The 14,997-nt window shown below is 37.7% G+C and overlaps 1 protein-coding gene across 1 annotated transcript in view; it reads left to right on the top strand.

The window, feature by feature from the left end:
- Adgb (androglobin) overlaps positions 1-14,997 on the top strand; it is a 133,513-nt gene that overhangs the window by 89,881 nt on the left and 28,635 nt on the right. The window contains exons 28-30 of the mRNA XM_028783176.1: positions 7,135-7,322; positions 10,628-10,812; positions 11,451-11,650. Of these exons, the coding sequence (XP_028639009.1) occupies positions 7,135-7,322; positions 10,628-10,812; positions 11,451-11,650 (573 nt within the window). The remainder of the gene's footprint in view (positions 1-7,134; positions 7,323-10,627; positions 10,813-11,450; positions 11,651-14,997) is intronic.

Here is a 14,997-nt window from a genome sequence, read left to right as displayed (position 1 = left end):
ACAGGAGAGAACAACTTTACATTTCAGAAAAATATACATTACACATGCCCAGGATTGAAACCAAAGCCACATTAACCCAGAACACAGAAATGGATCCCAGGAGTTCTTTTGGTCCTGTACTGAAACAGGTCAAAGGGGTGCCTTTATCTCACAGGGAGCCTGTTCTCCTCTTAAGAATTTCAGGGGACCTATAGCACACACAACCCCCCACCTATAGTCTTCAAAGGTAGCATGACTTCCTCAGGCCAAGCAGCCTGAATGGGTGAGAGACCCTGGCCTTCCATCAGATATTGCCTCTTGCCACCTTTTAATCCCTTCATGTTTTCAACCACATTCCACATTAGAGAATCATGACAAATTTAATGGATATAGGCTGGAAGCCAAGAGACCTGTTTTTGCTCCTAGTTTCCATTCTGTAAATCTGTTGTTTTGAAATACTTCCTTTTTTCTCTGGATGATGATATTTTTTGTTTGTTTGGTTGTTTGTTTTGAGGTTCATTTGAGCCTATCATCTCATGCATTATTGTACGTAAATTAGGCATGCCTTTCTAATGACTGGTTAATGAGTACTGGCTTCATAAGGATAAAGACTAGATATAAAATGCAGTAATTCAATAAGAAATTGAACAGTTCCTTTGAACCATTTTAGAGATTTGAAGAAACTTTTTTTTTTCCAGCAATAGAACCTATTTATTTTTCCCACACCAAACTGCATCCAGCTTTATTTAAAATATGAACAATCATGTGATTTCAGGCAGGACATAGGCAAGCAATCATTAACAGGAAGAAACATTTTTTAATATTTGAATAAAAAATAATATTTTTTCTTTACTTGTATGTTTTTTGTTTTTTAACTTTATGTAGCATGTAGGCTGTTAGGTTGTCCTGGGATTCACCATGAAGATCAGGCTGGTCTCATGTTCACAGAGATATACCTGCCTTGGCCTCTTAAGTGCTGATATTAAAGACATATGCTAACATATCCAGCTAAAATTCTTGGTAAAACAACATAATCCAACTGATTATTTATGTGTGTGTAAATATGCATAATGAGACTTTAAAAATTATTTTTACTTAAATTTCTTAGTACTAACTATAATTTTAAAAACTTATGTTTTAGTAAACCCAGTTTTTCTATTATGAAAGTCATCTGTATTTGATATTATGTTCTGTAGCATAATTTAAAATTTTTCATTTTTTCATTATTTATTTACTTTATATCCCAATTCCAGCATCCCCTCTCTCCTCTCTTCTGAGTCCCTTTCTCTCATCTCCTCTTCCCTCCCCCCACAACCTCCCTACTCTTCAGAAAAAGGGAGGCCTCCCATGGATAACAGCTCACCTTGGCATATGAAGTTGCAGTAGAACTAGGTACATCTATTGAGGCGAGATGAAGCTGCCCAGTTAGAGGAAAGGGATCCTAAGGCAGACAACGGTACCAGAGACCACCCCTGTTCCTACTGTTAGGAGTCCCACATGAAGACCCAGCTACACCAACTGTTACATATGTGCAGAGAGCCTAGACTATCCCATGCATGCTCTTTGGATGTTAGTTCAGTCTCTGTGAGCCCTATGGGCCCAGGTTAATTGATTCTGTGGGTTTTCTTGTGGTGTTTTTGATCTTTCAGCCTCCTTCAAATCCATCCTGCCCTTCTTCCACAGGATTCCCCAAGCTCCACTAAATGTTTGGCTGTAGGTCTCTACATCACATGCCATCAGTTGCTGGGTAAAGCCTCTCAGATGACAGTTATGCTAGGCTTCTGTTTCCAAGTATAGCAGAATATCATCAATACTGTCAGCATGAGTTCCTGTCTCTCTGCATAGGTCTCAAGTTGGACCAGTCATTAGCTGGACATTCCCTCAATATCTGCCTCATCTTCACCCTGCACATTTTGTGGGCAGGATAAATTGTGGATAAAAGTTATTTTGGCTTAGTTGGTGTCCCCATTCCTCTATTGGAAGCTTTGGCTGGTTACAGGAAATAGCTGCTTTAGGTTCCATATCCCTCTTTGCTAGGAGTTTTAACTAGCAGACATCTTCCTGTAGGCTGCTACAGGAAGAAAATCAACAGGTCAGGAACTAAGATTAACAATAAAATGGGACTTCATGAAATAGAAAAGCCTTCATAAGGCAAAGGACACGATCAAAAAGACAAAACAGCAGCCTACAGAATGGGAAAAGATCTTCATCAATTCTATATCTGACAGAGGGCTCATATCCAGAATATAGAAAGAACTCACGGAACTAAACATCAACAAATCAAATAACCCAGTTAAAAATGGAATACAGATCTAAACAGAATTCTCTACATAGGAATCTCTAATGACTGAGAAGCACTTAAAAAATGTTCAACATGCTTTGATTCATTTGTCAAAACTTAAGTGTCTGTGGGTGTGTGGATTGCTTCTGGGTCTTCAGTTTGATTCCATTAACTATTCTGACTGTTTTTATGCCAATACCATGAGGCTTTTTTTTTTTTTTTATTACTATTGCTCTGTAATTCAGCTTGGAAACAGGGATGGTGATACTTCCAGAAGTTTTTATATTGTACAGGTTGTTTTAGCTATCCAGGGGTTTTTGTTTTTCCATATGATGTTGAGTGTTGTTCTTTTGAGGACTGTAAGAATTGTGTTGGAATTCTGATGGGAACGGCATTGAATCTGTAGATTGCTTTCGGTAAATGGCTACTTTTACTATTTAATTCTATTGATCCATGAGCATGGGAGATCTTTCCATCATCTGAAACCTTCCTTGATTTCTTTCTTCAAAGACTTGAGGTTTTTGTCACTCAAGTCTTTCATTTGCTTGCTTATAGTTACACTAAAATATTGTATATTATTTGTGGCTATTGTGAAGGGTGTTGTTTTCCTAATTTCCTTTTTCACCTTATTTATTGTTTCTATAACGGAGGACTACTGATTTTTTTTCAGTTAATTTTGTATCCAGCTACTTTGTTGAAGGTATTTATCAGTAGTAGGAGTTCTCTGGGTGTAATTCTGATTGATCTGCCTTTATGTTATTTGACTGTTAACCCTTGCAACTTTTAATATTCCTTTTAATATTCCTTTCTTATTCTGTACTTTAGTGTTTTGATTATGATGTGACAGGAAGATTTTCTTTTCTGGTCCAATTTTTTTGGTGTTTTGTAAGCTGCTTATATATTTATAGATATTCCTTTCTTTAGGCTGGGGTAATTTATTTTCTGTTGTTTTTGAAAATATTTTCTGGACCTTTGAATTGGGATTCTTCTCCTTCTTCTTCCATTCCTATTACTTTTAGGCTTGGTCTTTTCATAGTGTTCCAGATTTCCTGAATGTTTTGCATTAGGAACTTTTTAGAGTTAATATTTTCTTTGATCAATGTATTGATTGCTTCTATCATATCTATTGTACCTGAGATTCTCTCCTGCATCTATTCTGTTGGTGATACGTGCCTCTATACTTCTGGTTTTCTTATCTAGGTTTTTCATCTCCAGGATTCCATCAGTTTGTATTTTCTTTATTGCTTGTATTTCATTTTTAGGTCTTAAACAATTTTATTCACTTTCTTTACCTCTTTGATTGTATTTTCCTGTATATCCTTTAGGAATTTATTTCTTTCCTCTTTAAAGGCCTCTATCATCTTCATAAAATTAGATTTAAGATCATTTTCATTTGATTTAGCTGTGTCAGAGTATCTAGGGCTTGCTCAAGTAGGGTGGCTAGGCTCTGGTGATGCCATATTACCCTGGCTGTTACTGACTGTTTTCTGGCTCTAGTTTCTGTCTATCTGGGTTTGTGGTTATTATAAGTGTTATAAGTTATTATAAGTTATTATAAGTGTGCCCACTTGTGAGTTTTTCTTTGTTGGATGGGTGTTTTTCTATTTGTTTGTGTTTCCTTTTGGTGTTCTGACCTGAGTGTCCAGGGGTTCTGATGAACAGCAAACCTTCAGTCCAGTAGGGTATCACCACTGGGGTTTTTGTGTCCTGTGCACTCTGAAGTTGTGTCTGCTAAAGTTGCCTGTGGCTTCTCTATTATCAGCAAGGCCTAGGGCCCCTAGTACCTGAGTGTCCTCCAGGATGCAGGCACAGTTGTGGAACAGAAAATGGAGTATGAAATATGGGGTATAATTCTTTTTGGGTGTGTTTTCAGGGGGGTTAGCTGGCAAGGCTTGTGTCAGTGTCTTAGTTATTGTCCCTTGCGCCATTAGGTGTCTAGGAAGGCAGGCAGAGTTGTGGTGCAGGAAATAGAATACAGTGTATGGGTGCAATTTACTGCTGTTGGATGTGCTTTCAATGGAGCTGGCGATCCAAACTCTTCATTTTTTTAAAAATCAATGAACCAATTACCTTATCTATACTTAACTATCCCATTTTAATTTATAATCATTATACTTAACTACTTTTTGAATAGTATTCATATTTTTTTTATTTTGGTATCATTTACCATTTTATACACTCAACCATGCTCTATGACCTCCATTTAACCCACAGAATGTTTTCCTGCTCTACATTCACTTTCATGGTCTAAGAAATGACATTTCGTCAAAATTTCCAGGACTGTGACACTTCCCTTACCTATGGATGTCACCTTCTACAGCATCATGCCTTGTATTTAAATCCAACTTTAGAAAAGAGTTGCAGGCTTTTCCATAGCAAACTTGTTTTTATACATAGTTAATTATTGTCATTCATCAAGTTTGACTTCTGCTGAAAAAGAAAAACAGTTAAGAGATCACAAATATTAACATATAAGAAAGCTCAAAACAAGGAGCAGGTTTTCTCTAGAGCAGAGGTTCTCAACCTCCCTAATGCTATGACCTTTTATTACGTTCTGTACCATAAAATTGTTTCAGTTGCTACTTCATAACTATAATTTTGCAACTTTTATGAATAGTAATGTAAATAACTGTGTTTTCGATGATCTTAGGTGACCTGTGTGAAAGGGTCATTGGGCTCCCAAAGGGATAGAGACCCACAGGTTGAGAACCATTGGTATAAAGGACAAGTCTAGCAAAGTCATACATGCCACCCAAATCTGGAAATAATTTTCCCTTCATAAAATACATTATTATACTTATATTAGTCATTGGCTCGTGATTTGGGTAAGGACATTTAAAAATATTTCATTGAACAGAATAAGAAAATAACTTTTATCTACAGGTTTGGGGATTCGTGCATGCCTGCATTTGTGTGTGTGTGTGTGTGTGTGTGTGTGTATGGGGGGGTTGAGTTTTGGTTTTGTTGTTGTTTTCACTAGTTAGCTCTTTGGTGTTATTTATTTAATGTATGTGAGTATACTGTCACTCTCTTCAGACACACCAGAAGAAGGCATCAGCTCACATTACAGATGCTTGTGAGCCACCATGTGGTTGCTGGGAATTGAACTCAGGCTACCTCTCCAGTCCCTCACCAGTTAGCTCTTTAAACTAAGGTTAAATCACATAGATTTCTTTCAAGGATGCAAGTTGAATCAAAATGCAGAGGCACATTCCATCTCCATTTAGCTCTTATTTTGCTAATTTTGAATTTGTGTTGCAAATTCAGACAGCACCAAGTAAGCCCCTTCTTCTCTCAGGTCTCTACCCTCTGTGTCTATTTGAGTTTAGGGAAAGAAATGAGAAGGGTTTAGAAGAGAAGGTGGAGATGAGTGATTAGAGAATCAGCTTCCCTCTGTGCTTTTTGTGGCATGGTTTTTCATCTCTTTAGGATTCCCAGTCATTAAATATGCTTGAGAATTATTTGTGACCCAGGTAAAATTTTGCACTCAGAACTGAATGTTTCTTCAGAACAGAGCTGATGAAAAGAAAATGATTTCTTCAGTCTGTGTTCTGTAGTCTGTGTCTGCCTTAACACTCTGGTACCTGAAGAGCATGATGATATGTGTGTAACTTACTGAAAATCATCAGTTTCTAATGTATTACCATAAAGTTTGTGGGTTTTAGGTGGTTTTTTTTTCTATAAAAATATAGTGTTCTGAAGTTAAGAAAAACACAGGATAAATTAGTTTTTTCAAGATTTCTCAGAATTTTTCATGAGCTAATACATACTGAATATCTCCGGGGGTGGGGGAGGGATGTAATTATTCCCCAAACTACTATATCATAGAAACCCATTTTCACAGTATATATTGGGTCAATATTTCACAAAAACACACTTTGGACTACACTTCTGTAAGTTGAAGGCCTTGTCATTTTCCTACATGGCATTTCTATCTGTCAATCTCTTAACCTTTAAATAATTTGCTCTGGCACTGATGAACCATCTTGATGTGATATCCCAGGGATGTTCTCCAGAGAGAGGTGTACATCTTCATCCACGTAGGGGATGTCTAAAACTAATGCAAAGATACATAAAATGTATCCCCGGGTGCTACGCAACTTGAATACCTGCTGGTCTTGATGAGACCTCACCCAGAGTCATCCAGCACCATGTGGACTCTAACAGCTTTGGCATTATTTACCTGTGCATTAGCTCTGTGATCTAATGAAGTTTCTCTTCCTTATAAACTCACATTGGCTTGTTAGGAGTCGGTTTTGTTCCTTTGCATTTTCACAAGGCATGCTTTGAAGCTTGATAAGGACCCTCATTAGACCTCCTAGGCTTGCAAATGTTTATGCTTCTTCAATTCAAACAACAGCTGTTTCCTCTACTCCTGTCAAAACTCCTCAAAGATCAAACAGTATAATTTAGAACACTGCCCTGTGAGATTTCTCAGAGTTTTTTGTTTGTTTAGAGCACTAGGAATCTAACCCAGGAATTCACACAAGCTAAGCAATCATCCTGTCACTTGGGTATACCCTCAGCCCTAATCTTTTGTTTTGTTTTGTTTTTTGTTTTTGTTTTTCAAGACAGGGTTTCTTTGTGTAGCCCTGCTGTCCTGGAGCTCACTCTGTAGACCAGGCTGGCCTCGAACTCAGAAATCTGCCTGCCTCTGCCTCCCAAGTGCTGGGGTTAAAGGCGTGAGCCACCACTGCCTGGCCTGAAGAATCTTAAATAGCATGTTAATGGCTTGATAATTCTTAAAAGATTCTGGGCTCTATGTGGATATATCAATATAGTAACATTTATTTCAATGCGTGGACCATATATATATATATATGAGAGACTAGTGACAATATGGATCCCATGTGTGTGGCTGCCCTTTCTTTTAGAAGGGATACACATTTGTGGCTGAAGCGTATACTGGTGAGACCTTCGTATCAGGTGCACGGTGGAAACTACGGCTCATTGGTTCTTATAACCCGCTCCCGTTTCTCTCCCGTGACTCTCCATGCAATACCTTCTCCATAAAGGAAATCAGAGACTACTACATTCCTAACGACAAGAAAATCCTGTTCAGGTACGAGTATATGATAGATGGGTAAAGGTGGTCTTTAAAAATAGTAATATTTCTATTGAAATGAATTTATAATTCTGAATTCATTAAGTTTTAAGTTTTGTTATTTTATGGAAATAACTAATTAGGAATCACATGGCTAATTAGGCTTCCTTTCATCTGACTTTCACTGAATTTCTTCCAGATTCTCTACTAGCTACCTGATGCTTTCCTTGCTTTGCCCTATCTGTGGCTCTTCTCTGGTGGGACAGTCCTTGTTTGTCATCCCAGCCTTCTGTTTGTGGCCCCCTATCCACCACCCTTGAATTCCCAGTAATGAGTCTATTTTGTTTCATTAGTTGCTTCTGTGGATAATAATTCTGATATATCACTCTTTGTGTGTTCTCCCCATCTCTTCCCAATGCTCTCGCACTACTTTAGGGTCTTCATGATATTTGTTACATGAAATTGTTGGTTTTGGAATCTGGGAGTCCATTATATTACTTTAAAACAATTGCACTGTCACCCTGCCTTCTTAATTTATATGTCTAACCTTTATTATCAAGGTAGTTGCCTTTTTAACATACATATTTACACATGTGCTATAGAATGTTTGTAAACTTTCCATTGACTGTAAGGTAAAAACTCAAGCTACAGAGTCTAATGGTCTTATCAAGCCTCCAGGTAACAGCCAGGCCTGTCTCTTAATAGAAAAAAAGTTCCCCTGCCCCCAGAGATGTCAGTTATACAATTTTATTTTCCTTGCATATTATTTTGTGTTATTCTATCTTCATTTTGCCACTTCAAAAATAAATGATTGTTTTCAAATTGTAAACCCTTTGCATTGAAATCTCCAAATATAAGTAGGTGATCCTGGTGCCATTCCTATGGTACACATTTTGTGTGATGTATACATTTTAGTTGATTATCTGTGCATCAGTGTTTATGAAAATTAATGTGAATTGAAGGCATATGGTTTTTTTTCAACATAGAAACTAGCAGTGTGTCCAATGCTTAATTGGCCTGCATTAAGTATCTTCTCTTTTTAATAGAAAATGTTCTTTCACCCAAATTTAGAAAACACATTAGATATATAAATGTCATTCATAATCAGAAAACCAACTAATAGCCTTAGTTTTTAGGTTTGTAATTGTCTCTTGTGTCATTTCTTTCTTGTCATAGTTTACCACTTTTAAAATCTTAATAATGGGAGCTTTTTGGTCCTGACATTCCATATAGCATCATGTAAGAATCATTTATTAATAACATCGAGATGTTTGTAGCTGTTTTATGACTGTCCATATTTGATAGATCGGAATATGCAATCATTGACCATTGATGTAGTTAAAGGGTGTGCCTTTCTGTTAAAGCCATGACAAGAATGGCCTATGATGCCTAGAAAAAAATTATTTCTGGGGCCTTATTATATTGAAAAGATGATATATTTGAGAAATAATATGCTTTGCCTGATTTTTTCCTATAATATTTTAATGCAAAGATGCTCCCTTTTAAAAATGTAATTCTTAAAAACTAATTAAGTAATAACATTCAATTATAGAGCGATATATATATACATCTATATCTATATCTATCTATATCTATATCATCTATATCTATATCTATATCTATATCTATATCTATATCTATATCTATATATATCAACCTTAAGCACACAGCAACAGAATGCCTTAAAGAGTTTGAAAAAAAAACCTGACATTATCAGACTTGTGTCAAAAATGTCTACAATACATGAATTTGAAAAAAATCAATGTAATTTCTAAGACAAAAGCTATCACCATATTAGTATGAAATTTATTCAATTATTCAAGGTATAGATTATTAACAGATTAACCAAGATGGCTTCCAGATGTGGAACTGAATGAAACAAATATCAAATGGTAGAGGGACAGGCAGATAGCAGTAAGATTGCTCAGGTGGTAACCCTGACAATCGGAACTTCAGTCCATGGGTCTGCTATAGCTGCTCTGCCAAGGTCTTGGCACAACACTGGGTGACTGACAAAAATATCTCATCTCATACTTTGGAAGTTCACTCTGAAGTTAAGTTGTCACCAGAGTAGTGGTCTCCAGAGCATTCTGGAAAAAATCTATTTCTTGACTTCCTCCCAGCATAGTGGCTTTTGCAAGAAGAAGAAATATAATTGACCCAATCATAAAGAGGTGTATGAATCTGGAGAGAAAACTTTTTAAACCACTGAGGTAAAATTGACAGCCTTGGCTGGTTGGGCTTGCCTCAGGATGGGAAATGTCTGGATGACATCATTTACTTTGGGCAAGAACACAGGGCAGAAGTTAATTTGTAAGGTGGTCAGTAGGAGAAGAGTTTTGCTTGTAAATATCAGTAACAGCCACAGGATCTTTTGAAGAGAGAGTTCAGCTCAAGGCTCCATTAAGGAGCCTTCATTCCGTTTGAGCTCACAGAGAGCCCAGGAACAAGAGAACAAATGTTTTTCTCAGCCAATGAATGAGAGCAGAGCATTGTTTCCCTGACTAGCATGGGCTATCAATGACAGAGGGGTCTGAGAAAGTACTCTGAAAAGAAGGGACAGTATGAAGTTGCTTTACTCACAGATGACCTGTTTCTAAAGACAAGGCATCAGTGGTGTCTTCAACTCTGCTAGACTTTTCCAAAAGGTCAGAAGATAAAACCACAAGTTTCCAGATGGGAAGTATACACTGCTTGGAATCCTGGCCAGTGCAAACCAAGACTCTGGGTTTGTGCTGAGGAAGTGAGTGGGAGATGAGGGAAATGGGTGGGTGAGAAAAGCAAACAGGGAGGGGCCTGTGGAAGGGAAGGCAGGTCACTCTGGAGTTCAAAGTGATGAACTTTCCATGGTTTGCCTTTTGTTTTATTTTCATTCACTTAGAGAAATTGAAAGTCTGTAATAGGTCCTGGGCATTTGTGAAGAATTACTAGAGAGAAAAAACAACAACAGGAAAAAACAAACAAACAAGAACTAGAAAGATGGCTTGGAGGGTAACGTGCTTGCCAGGAGATTCCCAAGCATGACGACCTAAGTTCCATCTCAAGAATTCATGGAAAGGTGGAAAGAGAACCCACTCACCTGGTCTCTCTCTCTCTCTCTCTCTCTCTCTCTCTCTCTCTCTCTCTCTCTCTCTATCTCTTTGTGTCTCTCTTGTTCGCGCTCACTTTGTCAAAGTCTGCAGAGGCTCTAGGGTTTTAGCATGTCCCTGTGCCTTACAAAGCTGTATTACTTTCAGACAATCAAATAAGAACAATCACAGCTTTCCCGACTTAAGGGACAGACCAGTGTATTTGCTCATAGAGATGACCCTTTCTCACAACAGGTATTCCATTAAAGTGACAGTGGCACAGGTTATTACAATACAGGTCCGCACATCCAAACCCAATGCCTTCATCAAGCTGCAAGTGCTGGAAAGTGAGGAGGTCATCGTGAGCACCGTGGGCAAAGGGCAAGCCATCATCCCGGCCTTCTACTTCCTTGGAAATGAAAAAGCACTGAGCTCCCAGTGTGAGTACCTGTCTGGAGTTTAGCTTCCATTCAGAAACAGATGCTTGTGTTGCTGTGACATTTAAATTGTTTAAAATAAAAATAAAACTCAACACTTGGCAAACACTGGGGCCAACTCCAGTGACGTCATTGCAATTCTATGCCTAAGTAGGCTCCAAAAACAATAGGTTGGTTAGGGTTCTCCTTTAAAAACTGTTCTTTGAGAAAAATTATTTCTTATATATAAGCCTGCTTTTATTTTTTTAAGATCTATTTATGTATATGTATATGAGTGCTTGCCTACATGTCTGAATGGGCACCATGTGAGTCCTGGGTCCCACAGAGGACAGGAGGAGGAGCTAGATCTTGTGGTACTGGGGCCACTGGTGGTTTTTAGGCACCATGTGGATGTTGGGAACTAAACTAGGACCCTCTTCCAGAGTAGCATCTGCTCTTAACTGATTAGCCAGCTCTCCAGCCCCACATGAAATTTCTTAATAAATTTCTCTAAGACCAGAAAATTTTGAATAATCTAATGTTGTATTTTTATTTTATCTTCATAAAATAATCATGTACTTTTAAGTATAGTATATTCTATATGTAACTTATTTATTATTCAATAATATCAAATATTCTGACATAATATTTCTCCTTTGTAGCTAGCAAGCAAATTCTCTTATCTCACATCTTACCTAAGAAAGAACCAGAAGTGATGAGCAAGAAAAAATCTGGCCAACCAGGTCAGAAATCCTTCAAAGGAAGACCTGGAGGTGGACTAACAAACACAGGAATGCCCCTGCTCGAAGAAGAAGTTATGAACATACCCACTGTTGAAGACAATTCTAGCACGCCACAACAGGTACATTAACTGAAAAAAACAATTTATTATTTGGTAGTAGGAAGATGGCTCAGTGAGTAAAATGTGTGTAACTCCAGCCTGGGAGCCTTTGTCTTGGCATACGCTGGACATTGGATTACTTCCTATGTGTGTGCCTGTGATCACTCCTGTGTGTGAGTATGGCAACACATGTGTCAATGCCCACTACAGAAAACCAGAGGACAGCCTCTGGTGAAGGTCCTTGCCTTCTATCTCATTTGTAACAGGGTCTCTTTATTGTTTGCTACAGCACATACTCAGGTTAGCTGACCCAAAACTTGAAGGGATGCTCCCACTTCCAGCCACTGTCTTGACACAGGAGCACTGGATTACAGACACAGCTACTGCACCTACCTTTAAAAGGGTTGTTGAAATGTGAATACAGATCCTCACACTTTCAGGAGAAGTACTTCATTCTTTCAGGGATTCCCTAGTCCATTAAGAATATTTTAAAAGGGATTTGGGGACTGGAGAGATAGCTTAAGGGTTAAGAATGCTTGTTGCTCTTGTAAAGGACACAAGTTTCGTTCTCAGCACCCAAACAAGATGACTCACAACCTTCTACAACTCCAGCAACAGAGACTGAATATTCTCTGACCCCTCAGGGCCTCTGTACTTATATGCATGCACGTGCAAAACAAAAGTACTTATTTTTAAAAAGATAAATGGTTTGTGATGAAAAATTAATAGGCTCCTCAATAAAAACCAAAGTATCTCTATATAGGCAGTATTAGCATAATGCAGTTGCAAATACGTTAATAATAATTAATAGTTTAAAAGCCCACAAGTGTGAAAACATGATAAAGAATGTTAAATTATCTTTTAGTTAAAAAGAAGATCAACTGAGTATTTATGAAACATAGAACTCAATAATGAGGTTTTAATAACAACTCTAAAATGGTACTTTGTCAGCAACAATAATGTGTGTTTAGTGAAACACTGTCTTTACAATTAATCAGTGAGCCATGGATGTTTATAAGTACGTGAGCTAAGCCTAGGCAACCAGAGTTAGAAATGAGATCCATAGTAACTCATTGAAAAAAGACAAGATTCTGAGAGTGTTGTGAAATTAAGCCGATGAGACTTACAAACAAAATGCCTCAAAATGAATTATCTGTAGTTTTTGCTTTCAATGATTCTAAAGCATATGTGCTACTCATAAGACCTGGGAGAAAGCAGAAAGCATAAATGTACTGAATACGGGAAAATGGCACAGAACTCAAAGGCCATTGAGTAGCACAGGCTAGTCTATGCTTGCAGAGTTAAACATTAGGGCAGGTGAAGCTACTGGTGGGTGAGAAAGAAGTTTGGCAAAACCTATTAATAAGGAAGTAACAAAAGGAGTGATGTGATAAAAAATTGCAATTATAATACCTTCAAAGTTTTCCCTTGCTAAATACATCACCAGCTGGCTTATGGAATGGATCAAGGAATAGTATTTTCTAGAAAACACAAGAACAATCTTGTCTTATTTGAATAGGAAATTTGAGACAGGGTCTCACTCTACAGCCTGTGACTGGCCTGGAACTTGCTATGTATCCCAAGCTGGCCTTACTTGTGGTTATCCACAAACCTCAGCCTCCCAAGTGCAGGAATTAGAGTCATGAGGCCCTGCACCTAGGTTCTTATGATACTTTTATGGATATCCACACAATCTTGAGCCCAATAGCCAGATAAGGAGAACATGAAAGAAATGAATAAATTTAGCTGATCAAATGGTGAGAAATTATTAATGATATACCAGTCAACCAGTTCCAGCAGTGGTAAGAGTGGGCAGAAAGCATCTCTCTAGGAATTCATGCGGTCTGTCATTAGAAAAATCTATTAACATAAATCCACAGAAACAGACTACAGGAGAATAGTTGTGTGGCCCTTGGACAGCTTATCATGTTCAACTCCTACTTACAGATGCTTAATGTAAAAATAATGCAAATCCTACACACCAGGAGCCTTCATCTAGAAGTTTGTACACAATATTATATTAATATTTAAACTTGTCATATTTTCCTTAAAATAGCATAAGAAAAGACTCCTCAGTATTACTGATAATATTTAATAGCACTGCAACATGGCAATAGAGGATCAAACTGGTTAGTAGCAAAGTAAGAGAACTACTGAGTTATTTGTAGATAAGAAGATTTCTTGTCTATACATGCCTAAAAGATTCCAACACAACACACAAACCTTAGAGCTAATGAGATTTTAGAAGCTTGCCAGGTACACTGCTTCTGCATATACTCAACCTTCAGTACGACACAGATCCTCAGTGTTCCAGTTAACCCTTAAATCTGTACCCTTATTATTCCCATATAATATAAAGAGACCTGGGCACAGAGAGCCACGGTGGCCTGCTTAGTAGTAACCCACTGGCATATGTGAAAGCAGGACTCGAATGGACACTGGTCTCTCTTTTGTGATATTGTGCCCCTAACTACCAATTCTGCTACTCCTAGAGTCACACCAGTCATCAGCTTTGCTCTGTATCAACATTGGAACATGAAACAGCACAATGTGTTGCCTTTCTAATATAATTGTAATGCAATTAATGTAATTGTAAATTTACAGCGTTGTAAATTGTAAATGTAATTGTAATTTACAGCAATGTAATTTTAAAATAACTGGCAGTTGACCTCAGGAAGCACACCGAAGTTCTCTACACGATAAGCATTTACATTTTAATGCTGGACAGTGAAAGTCAGTAATCCACCCAAAACACTGTAAATGTCTGACCTACTTAAGAGAAGTAGTCCTTGCTTTTCAGTCAAGTGACACAACATTAGAAAGACATTAGTTAATCTTTTAAAGTCAGGCTTAAAATTGTGGGAGTATTATATACAAGCCTCTCTGTTGTAGAATTTTTTTTAAATCTCCATTTGGGACTTTTACCCCATCTTTAACGACTTAATTTCTAGAGAAAAGGCACATACAACCTTTATATTTACAATAAGCCTTAATCAGCACAAGAGCTGGGCAGATATATATCCTCTATGTTATTTTTTCTATTTCATAGCCAATAATTCCATTATACAATTGGTCATATTTTGTCTGGGCTGCTCTTAACTCCAACTAGCTAACACATATAGTCATTATTTTATGACTCACATAACCCATGGTGACTTTCTCCTCTTTCCACCTTCTTCTCTCCCAGGTGACTTTCCTCTGATCACAAACTGGGAACCCTAAATCCCACCTATGTCTCCTCTGCCCAGCTATTGGCTGCCAGCATCTTTATTTACTAATTAGATATAACTTGGGGGCAAGGTTATATAATATCACTTGGGTACGAACTCTGAACTCTCTTGCCTCTGGGGCAACAGGTCTTTAGACCT

Source organism: Grammomys surdaster, unplaced genomic scaffold, assembly GCF_004785775.1.
Source record: "Grammomys surdaster isolate TR1022 unplaced genomic scaffold, NIH_TR_1.0 1029, whole genome shotgun sequence".
In the NCBI taxonomy this organism is placed as follows: domain Eukaryota; kingdom Metazoa; phylum Chordata; class Mammalia; order Rodentia; family Muridae; genus Grammomys; species Grammomys surdaster.
The sequence above is the reverse complement of the archived record's forward strand: the minus strand, read 5'-3'. Positions and strand labels throughout refer to the sequence as shown.